The sequence below is a fragment of the Poeciliopsis prolifica genome, unplaced genomic scaffold (genome assembly GCF_027474105.1).
Source record: "Poeciliopsis prolifica strain line A6 unplaced genomic scaffold, Auburn_PproV2 SCAFFOLD027, whole genome shotgun sequence".
NCBI lineage: Eukaryota > Metazoa > Chordata > Actinopteri > Cyprinodontiformes > Poeciliidae > Poeciliopsis > Poeciliopsis prolifica.
This window is the reverse complement of record NW_026562402.1, coordinates 5,167,492-5,177,787: the sequence shown is the minus strand read 5'-3', so window position 1 is coordinate 5,177,787 and position 10,296 is coordinate 5,167,492. Positions and strand designations below refer to the sequence as shown.

The window sequence follows — 10,296 nt, the reverse complement described above, 5'->3', positions numbered from 1 at the left end:
TTGAAAAATCTTTCAACTGTTGGACTTTTAATATAAAAACGTAAGTATCCACCAAGGTGGAAATTAAATGCCTAGGAACATTTGAATAAAATATTAGTCAAATGCCATTTGTACAATTTATTTAATATCAAGATTTTATAGTAAAAATATTTTGCAAATGAAAAGGTCGAGTAAAATAAGCAGAACCTTAACTCTAATTCTAAAAAAAATTCTAATTAATTATTTAGCTCTTATATTAGAATTTTTATGGTTCATAAACCCAGACAAGGAAGCAAGGAAGGCGACCACCCTGACCAGATAAGAGATTTTGAGTAGATATTGCCCCTTTTGCCCATCTCAACAGTATTTTCAGATTTATTTTGAAATAGTTATGTTTAGCCAACTTTATGGTTGGTCTAATTCACAGGCTCTACAACAGACTCTGCACTGGAAACACCGGGATCGCGCTGAAGGCTGCTGGAGCGTTAGCTGCACTGGTGGGGATTTACGTCATAGGTTATGTGACAGGATACTATGTCCACCGGTGCCCATAGAAACGAGTGTGTTTGAAATTTTGTGAAATTGTACATTGACCTAACCAGAGTACTGTCCGTAGAATACAGAATAATATGTATCTTTTTCTAGAAATTGGAAAATTACAGAAAATTACAGAAAACGTTTTGATTGAAATGTTATTCCTATTGTACGAATGTATTTCTTGGTTTTAGCATTATGTATTTTTGACACTTTACTGGCAGTAAAGTGCACTTAAAGCTCAAATAAGCAACTGCTCATAATTTTAAGAATAAAGGGCTTACATAAATGGTGAAGTGTGGCTGCATTTTTTTAACATTTAGTGTCATAAGATGCTAAACATTGCATTGTGTTTTGTTTATTGTGTTCATGAAACAAAACACAACAAAAGACTTTCCAAAATGTGAGAAAATAAAATACACTTGCAAACTGTTTCCTCTATTTGTACATTTTTAGAATTTCCAATCTGTCACCCATTTATAATCTGGCCATTGATTCCTTCTGGATTAGACTTTTGCTTAATTGTGGAAATTAAGAAGATGAGATTAGATTTATCTCATCTTCTGATGTAACAACTGATACATTGTGCCAAAGTTAACTGGTTAAAGGTCTAATGCAACATGACCTTTATATCAGTACAGGATAACCATCATCATTCAGGGTTTGAATGTACAATAATGATTTCTGATCAAATAACTATAAGAAAGGTTGAACAGCCAATTTCTAAAGAAAGGTTTACAACAAAAATGAGAAAAAAAAGAAATATTGTATTCTGTGTTGCCCATTACCTTAATATTGAAATCATAGTCCACGCCACAAAAAACTCACATTCGATTTGATTTGTTCTGTTGCAAAAATTATTTTAATAAACTTCATATGTGCATAAATATATCTAATCTAAAAGGTGGTTCCTTTTAGATTCACATTTCAGAAAAAAACTACAACACAAGTTGTTTTAGTTTAAACTACCATGAATTAGGTAACACAGTGCTTGCAAAAGCATTTATACACCTCTTTCCTACATTGTCACATTGCAATCACAAACGTCAATGTATTTTGTAGAAATGTTATACATAGAACATAAAGCATAAAGCAGGGATTAATTGAAAAGTGAGAGGAAACTGATGCATGTTTTTAAAAATATGTTTTCTCATTCTCATTTTGGATTTACAGCTGCAAGCCTTTTGGAGTCTCAAAATATTGCATATCATTCTTTGCCCAAAGACCACGTTGAGTCACAGAGGATGGACAGCATATTTAAAGTTAATTACATTTTCTAATTTGCTGCAGATTTTCATTGGGATTTAGTTTCTGGACTTTGACTAGAAACATGGATGTATTTTGCATGCTTAAAGTTGTTTTCCTGCTGGAAGCCAAACATTCACTCTAGTCTCAGTTCGTAATGTGACTGGTGAGACCTAATTACTCAATTTAGAGTGGGTCGTTTGCTGAGTTTCCTAAATACAGCACCTGTTTAAAGTTTAGAATCATTTTAATGCTTGAATTAGTCATAGATCCAAGTTAATTGTATACACAAGCACAAAATAGGTCTTCTGAAAGTAGCCTGGATGCTAGACAGAAAAATTCCAATGAATTATTTAGTCCTATGTAAGAAGTTTCATGATTCCAGACATAACCGGAAGCAATGAAGGCTCATAGCTGAAAAAGAGAACAAAACAAACACCCTGGTGGGATCGCCACTGCAGACGAAAGTATAAAGATCGAGTTATTAGGTTTTCCTCAATGATTGCGTGTGCATCTTCCCAATGAACTCCCGAGCTCAAGAAAAGCAATTCCACTCCACTGTGTTTTAGTCCTCATTCAAGTGTTGCTTTAACCATGTTCTAGTAGCAAATCAAGAACAAAAGAAATGCATTTTCCAGTTATTATACTCATGACCTGGAAAAATATTTGCTGCAACCCAAGCTAATGCTAACGTCTATATTTTATGCAAACAAAGACGCAAATAAATATATTCACCGTATACATATTAAAAGTGACTCATTGAGAAATAGCTTTCATAGGTACAAATAAACCATCTAGTATCTACTTCAGCTTCCACTGTGGTGGCAGCCATATTGCTTTCTGAAGTTGGGGTTGGTTAGAAACCTTCAGTGTTCATTGTTGGATTTCAGACTTCACTGGGTCTCTATGCTTGTTGTTCCAACTCGGTAGTTAAGTATAATTAGCTTATAGACAGGCATTCATATAATTAATATTAATGGTTGTAGTGCTAGAAAAACTTTTCATTTGATGAGGTTGTATTTGTTTGAACATTTCTTTTAACTATTGTATGAGTATTAGTGGCAGGAGGCGTGTATTACATAAATACGTTATTTTTAAAACGTTTTTTCTTTTTAGACGGTCGAGCGGAACAAACCTGCTCCACCAATGAGGACTTGTGTGGTTGCAATCCACTTCCTATATCTGTGGGGAACTCCGCCATAGCGACGTCACAGTTCTTAGACGTCGGAGGAGGTGGAGGAGGTGGAGGAGGTTTCAGAGGATCTCCGCTCAGCCAACTCCACGGCGTGTTTGAGAAAAATGAAACATGGATGAGGGGTTCACCGAAAGTCGGGAGGAAGCTGCCCACTGTGGGGTAAATAATTGAACACGCGGCACGGTGTTGGTTTTACGTTGTTACGCTGTGAGGACCTCCGTGATTCGGACGGGTTTCCCTGTAGAAGTTATCTCACCGCTGCTAAGTGTCAGTGACTCCCACGGGCCAACAAATGTGGCTACAGCTAATGCTAGCTCGAAAAAAACTTAGCGAGTCGAGTAACGCTCTTCACCTACCGAGTTCACTCCACATAAGACTTAATTGAGCGTGTCACCCTGACTTGTTTAGCATTGTTGTTTAAACCGGATGAAACAATAAGCAGTTCTTGGCTAAGAATGTTCAGCTAGCGCGGCGAGGTGCAACTGCTAAGGCTAATGCTAACTAACGTAATGCTAGGTTGCCTCGAGCCGCGTTGAAATTTTGACAGCTTATTTTGGGCGAATAGACACACGACACTCAATTGCTGTCTCTCTCCTGTTCAATTCAACAAATAAATCCTGGAAGTAATAATTGAAGAGATTTTGGACGGCGAGAAACAAGCAATGATTCCTCAGACAAGAGTGAAACTGAAGAATGAACCCAGAAAGAACCCGGCTTTGTAAAAGTTACAATTGAGTCACTGATTTGTGTTGAATAAAGTTAGCGACATTTCTACGCAATTCTTGGACCTGGAAAGAGTGTTGAGCAACAACCTCTTATGTTGTCAAGTAGCTACTGGCGTTACCAAACTGCTCCTTCACCTTTTTTCAGTCCGAACTTTATTTGTTCAATGTTTGGTTACAAAAATAGTCCAATCATTTTTGTAACCCTTAGTTTTCTACATGAGTGGCCACGTGTGAGCAAGGCAAAAATAACATTAGGCAGATGAGCAAGATTTTTATTTTTTAGATCATTAATGTAGGTTAGACATTTTGAAATCAGATGTGCTGGGATAATAGTCATTGAATTTACCATTTAAGTTTCTACATTTAGCTGAAATTAACAAGCCTATGTGACTACTCTGTGGGGGGTACTGTTAGATCATTGGTTTTCACAGATTTCCCCTCCTTTACGCTTCCCTTTGCTGCACATTCACAATAAAGCACTGTAACATGAAAATTTATTATTATGCTATCTCAGCCAGAGAGAACAGCTTCAGCAGCACTTTATATGAGTGAAATATGTTCAATAAGTGAAGTCCAGTCATGATTTATAACAATTTGTTGATGCTGGTTGGTTAAAGCTACAGATCCAGTTGAGAACAGTATTGCCACACAATTATGGTGTTTCTCTACCAAAACAAAATCCTGTAAAGTGTCATTTAAGTGTCCTGAAAGGTGCTGATAAATAAAATGCATCGTTATTATTTATTTCTTATTATCATTATTGTTATCATTGTTGTTGTTATACTTTTCACACAAGTGCAAGGAGTTTTTGTTTGCAGAAAACCTAAAACACCGAATACTTGTGCATGGATTTGCCACAAGACATGTCATTGAATTTCACAACCACAGGTTGAGATTAACATCCATCCAGATCTGGGCATGAGAACAGCGCTCCGTTGTGTTTCTCAATTTATTTATTTTTCGCTTCGAAGGAGAAAGAATTTTATGAAAATAACATTTAGAAATAGTTCTTCGATCTTCCCGACTGGATTTATTTTGGTTAAGGGTGTAATGAAGTTTAATTTCGTGATTATGCTTGATAAGTATTTCTTTTCAACAGAATTTATTTCTCCCTCTTTCTGTAGAACTTTGAACCAACACATACAGATGACTTGTCTTGTCTTTTTAGAAATAGGACAACATCCAACCAAGAAGCGACTAAAGACCCGAATGATGTTCCTGGCCCACCAAACAAGAAGCCGTTCACTGTTTGTCAAAGCTTGATCAAAAATGATCCTGGTGGAAGGGTGGCTGCCATAAAACAAGTTTTAAAGACGTAAAACAGGGAGGAAAAAGGTGCGTATGGTAATATTTATTAAAAAAAAGAAAGAATCATGTTGTATTTCAATAAATCTTTAGTTAATGTGTTTCAGAATCATTCAGGAGTATATTTTTTTAGCGATAGGTAAAACAATAGTTGTTAAAATTTTGCATTTTCACTCTGCTAAGCAGTTGGTTTTTTTTTAATTGCATCAACTGAATAAATGCTAAAACTGCCTTCATCTTTGAGATGCACCATGCAAGCAATTTAAAAAATGGACTCAGTTGAATATTGAAGTCAGTAACTATTTTTTTATGACTTGGCTTTTTTAAGTAGCATGTGGTTTTCTTTCCATAATGCTTTCCTTTGCCTGTCACCAAACCTGAAGTTGCTATTTCTGCAAACTGCTAGAATAAATTTACCCATTGTAGTTCAATTCAATTAAAAAATGAAACGTTTGTTTCTGCCAATATTGACTTTAAAGGCCAATATTTGTAATTAACTAACCTAAGTAATACAATACCCATATCTAGTTTTTTTTTCTGTTAGATTGGAAGCATTTTTGAGCAGTACTTTATGTCCAATGTTGGCTAACTGGACACACAGTGTACGACCTGGCAGCTGTCCCCTTGTATATAAATAGCTTGTAACAGAACCCTGCTTTCCATCCTCTCCCCAGCTTTCTACCTACTTTGCTCTTTCCTGTCCCAAATCAATTTGATGTTTGTTCTCATGAATTCCTGTTTGCCCTACTTTCCCTTCAGGAAATGGAAAAACGGTTAGAAGAGAAGCATCGCATCAGCCAGAGAGAAAAGTAAGAACCTTAAAATGCTCAAGTTCACGGCCTAAAGACGCAGTTGAGCCGTTTCTTTGCTTGACTTTGAGCTGAAAGCGCCGCTTCACTCTTTGTTATTGTTTACAATTGAACATCAGTTAATCCTTTCCACAGCAGTGGCGTTTTTCAACATTATGTATGAAATCTCATTCACTTTAGGGAACAAAATTAACAAAAAGTGTTAATACATAGGACTGTCACACTTACAAATTTTGCTGAATGATTATTGTGAAAAATAATATTATTGTTTTGAGACCATGGTCAAGTAATATATTAATACAAGACCACCTTTAAAGTCTAATGAACATTTAACACTGGAATCGGAAAACATTTTAAAAATTCTAAATAAATAAACAAAACAACAAAGAAAATCAATTATGAAGAATCTGTTAACAAAATTGTCCTTTGAAAAAAGGACTAATTGAAACAAATATGCCAGACTAAAGACTAGTTTTTGGTAAAACAAGAGGAAAGACAAAACTGTTCAATTATGCGATTAAATATTTGAACCTTTGAGCGAAAAAAAAAAAAGTGCTCGCATATTGCTACCGAAAGTTGACCAAGACAGGACAAGTTAAATTGAAGAAGTCTGTTGTTTCTTTTAGCTCTAAATTGATCGTCTGCGCATGTTTATTTCTCTACCAGGGAGTCCAGTAACTCCGTTCGATCACCATTAAAGACCACCATGGTGATCCAGGACAACTCTTTACCAGCAGGACCCCCGCCTCAGATCCGCATTTTGAAGCGACCAGCAAGTAACGGGTCATTAGCATCGTCCATGAACCCAAACAGGCCCACTCCGCAGGTCAAGTCTCTGGCCCAGCGCGAAGCGGAGTACGCAGAGGCCAGGAAACGAATACTGGGTAGTGCCTGCCCAGAGGAGACTCCTCAGGAAAAGCCCAACACTGACAGGTAATAATTAACAATTTGAGGTGCAGAAGCTGAATGCGGTGGCACAATACCGCATATCCGTATCGTGCCGATATGCAGCTCTGTGCGCTGTTCTGTCTATTCCCATTGAAAAAGCAGCTCATTCCTGGGAGCCCTTCTGTTGTAGGTCAAAGGACAAGGTATGGGGCAAGGGTAAGAGCAGCGAGGATGGAGCTAACGGTGTCACACAACACGACATGATTGGTGGACAGAAAAGTGTTTGCGACAAGCAAGAAACCTACTACTGTGTTGGCGTTTGGGTTTAACCCTGTGGTGGAATCGCTGTCTTGAAAACGGCAAAGCATAAAATAACCCATTCCAAACCACTGGTGGAAGTGATAAAAAAAAAAAAAAAACTTTCTATGCTGCACTCGGACCAGAAAGACTGTCCTTAGTTATTCCATAATCCTACAAGGCAATTTGTTGTATATATTTCCCCTTTTGTTAACAAACAGTTGTATTTTTTGGCCTGTATTACTGAGTACTTGATAGAGAAAGTGGGTTGAATGACTTGGGGAAAATATCCAAATGCGTTCTCTCTCTTTACTTCCTGTTGGTCACATCCTTGTATGCTGAGCATTAACTTTTAACAGGGCAATAATAATTTTAAGACACAATAATCTTTCACGTTTAGTTTGGATAGTATCTTTTTTTTTTTTTACTCTAACGTCTACAAACCTTTTCATTTTTATTACATTCTCAAATCAGAGGAAAATACTTGAAGTGTCAGAACCTACAATACTGTATTAAAAGCAGGAGAAAAAAAGAAAAGTAAGAAAATGGTAAAATAAAACTAAATATCTTTATTTAATATTGTCACTTGTTTTAGTTTCATTACAAAACTATCAGTCTTGATGCTCAGTACCACTGTTGGTACGTTGGTGCCCTCTAGTGGCAGGCTGAAGACAATTTCATGTGATCGACCTTTAATTTGAGGATCAACTGATTGGACTTTACCAAGGGTTATGCTGTTGTTTTGTTGTTGTTGTTTTCTTAACTCACTCACCTATATGCCTAAGCCAGCCTGTTGAATTAAATAGTTTTATCACCAGACCCAAAGCTGCATACTTGGCTTGACAAGGACCTAAAGCCATTCACAAACACAGTGTTAGAGCTGATCAAATTGAAGTAATGCAGGGCTTTTATTTGTTTTAATAGTTGTGGTAATGTTATACATGTGACTAAGTAAACTACATGTGTGAATAGAAACTCTTAAAGCACTTAATTTTTTTTTTAAAATATGGAACTACAGTGGTAGTTTTAGAGCTGACTCTTCTTGTGAAGGTGGAATAAGGGTTAAAAAGTTGAACATTTTCAGTAGACTACAGCCGTGAATGTCTAGAGGCCTGTTGGATCGATTTCAAATGGCTGAAAAAAAATAACATTACGTTTCAGAAACTTTTAAAACTGATGCATAGATGGCAGCATCCATTAGTACTTCAGTAAACAGTGCGACGTCAACATTTTGCTTCTGCGCATGCAGGTCGCTTTGAGGTCGTTCACACAGAAGTCTGATTGCAGTCGCTTTTGAATGGTAGCATTAACGACCATGTGGGGAAAAAATGTTGGGAGTTAAGCTACGACAGTATAATAAGCGTCAAACTGTAGCAGACGCAACGCGGGGGGTGAAAAACCGCCGTGTCCTAATTTCTTCCCGTTTCTCCTCATTTCTTCTCCCAGGCCAGTGCGCAATAATTCCACAATGCCTTCAGAGGACACCAGATCAAACAATCACACTGTCCGGCAGCCCGCCGGCCCAGATGGCACCCAGGGGTTCCGCCAGCACAGATAAGCGGGTCTCTGGGACGCCCCAGCCACGGAGGGAAGGGGAAGAGAGAGATTAGGAGCCACCTGAGATCAAACGCAGCACCGTATTTTGTAAACTTCGTCCCTTCGCTTCCCTCATATCATCAGCCTGCCGGTACTGCTCTACTCCCATCACCCCCTTCACTCTCAGCCGGGGAACGAGGAACTCCAGCAGAAAGTACGAGCTGCAGTGATCTCTTCTCTCTCCCCCTTTGCTCATGTTTTATTTGGCACTGTGATTATGGACTTATTCTGGACTCACTGTGATGATCCCGGCCCCTTTAAGAGACCCCCCTGAGCCTCCATCCTTTTTGTTTTGTTTTGTTTTTTCTGCTTGCTGTCTGTCTAGGGATGGGGGGGGGGAAAGCAGAAGCAAAGACTCGAACTCGAGCAGTTCAAGGATGAGGTGAAACGAGGGGTCATATCAAAACTAAATCGGCTGGTTCTTGTACAGCAGCTTCTTCCCAGCAATAATAGCAGACATTTTCTTTTCCTTTGTTTTTAATCACTTGTCTTTACATAAGGCGTGCACTGATATCTTTTGAATACAGATCCCAGTTCTTAACACACCGCTAAGCCTGTTTATTGAAACAGCATTAGATTTTAAACTTTAAAACAAACAGAATCCTATTCCTCCACCGACTCATCTGGTGGTAAAATCGAAGCCGAGAAGCTGAGAACGACTCAAAATATCAGTGCACAACCTTCTATTAAAAGAAACTGCCATTTTGTTTTGAAAATCAAAGGTCAGGGTTTATGTGTCAAGTTATGTACATGGCAAGTTTTTTGTTTACTTTTTGTAAGCTTTTAGCTGTCTTCCTTCGCATACTTTCTATTTGAGAGTAAAATAGAATGAAAAGGAGAGAATGGATCTAAGTCGGGTTTCAAGTAGCTTTTCTGCCCTTTTTTTATATGAAATGACAGCATTATCAGAGCAGTATTTAAATAAACCAAAAGGCCCCTTTAAAGAAAAAAATATTTTTATGATTTGAAAATGGCATCGGCAGGAATCCTAGTGACATTTTTAAACGAATTTTAGTGCTGTCCTGTTTCCACCCAGTCAGTGACGTTTCTTCACAGCTTCCTACGAAGTAAAACTTAGGAACTCAGGTCCATGTGAATGAGACTGAATGAATGACATGAACGAAGATTGTATTTTTCCAGCGGGTTTTGTTTTCTCAGAAGACTAATGTACGTATTTAACTTATGGTGGGCACTGAAAAGCGGTGCCCTGTCGAGCTCAATATAACAGGAGGGGGGGAAAAGAGTTGCTGTCTCATGGGAAGGCATTGTATTTTAAAAAAAATTTTTTTTTAAACTTTTGCATCTTGGTGTCGGACGATGATTGACTGCTATAACAGAGCGGCACAGCAGGTTGTGAACCGGAGAACTCGACTGTGAGGCTTTCCAGGACCGTTGTGCCCAGAAAATGTTTTTCTCCCCTTTAATTGTCCAGAGGAGATATCAAAGCCATGCGACATCATCAACACAAAGACTTGTAATGGGTGAATTCAGCTTGTGCCTCCTGGATCACATCTTTACTTCCTGGTTGTTGATTTTTATTCCTTTTTGGTTTTTAAAAGAAAAATGAGTATATTTAAAGGGGGGAATTCTCAACATTGTTGAAGAGATTTTAGTTGAGGAAAAAAATAATCTAGTGGCAGAGCAGGAACAGGAAATACAAACTGCCTGTAAATACTGATTTAATAAAATGATTTACTTAAAATCTGATTTTCTCTGTGCTTCG

At 37.8% G+C, this 10,296-nt stretch overlaps 1 protein-coding gene across 1 annotated transcript; it reads left to right on the top strand.

Moving 5' to 3' along the window:
• The first annotated feature begins 2,973 nt into the window (after positions 1–2,973).
• szrd1 (SUZ RNA binding domain containing 1) lies at positions 2,974–10,280 on the top strand. Its single transcript, XM_055048514.1, has 5 exons — positions 2,974–3,112; positions 4,847–5,013; positions 5,743–5,792; positions 6,459–6,725; positions 8,424–10,280. The coding sequence occupies exons 3-5, from the start codon at positions 5,746–5,748 to the stop codon at positions 8,533–8,535; spliced, it is 426 nt and encodes a 141-aa protein (XP_054904489.1). The 5' UTR covers positions 2,974–3,112; positions 4,847–5,013; positions 5,743–5,745; the 3' UTR covers positions 8,536–10,280.
• Positions 10,281–10,296: the final 16 nt, after the last annotated feature.

What these genes read in the sequence shown, in the direction of transcription:
- szrd1 (XM_055048514.1), top strand. Translation starts at nt 5,746, where the DNA reads ATGGAAAAACGGTTAGAAGAGAAGCATCGCATCAGCCAGAGAGAAAA. An exon ending in CGCATCAGCCAGAGAGAAAA is followed by an intron (nt 5,793 to 6,458) that starts GTAAGAACCTTA and finishes TTTCTCTACCAG; the next exon opens with GGAGTCCAGTAACTCCGTTC. An exon ending in GAAAAGCCCAACACTGACAG is followed by an intron (nt 6,726 to 8,423) that starts GTAATAATTAAC and finishes TTCTTCTCCCAG; the next exon opens with GCCAGTGCGCAATAATTCCA.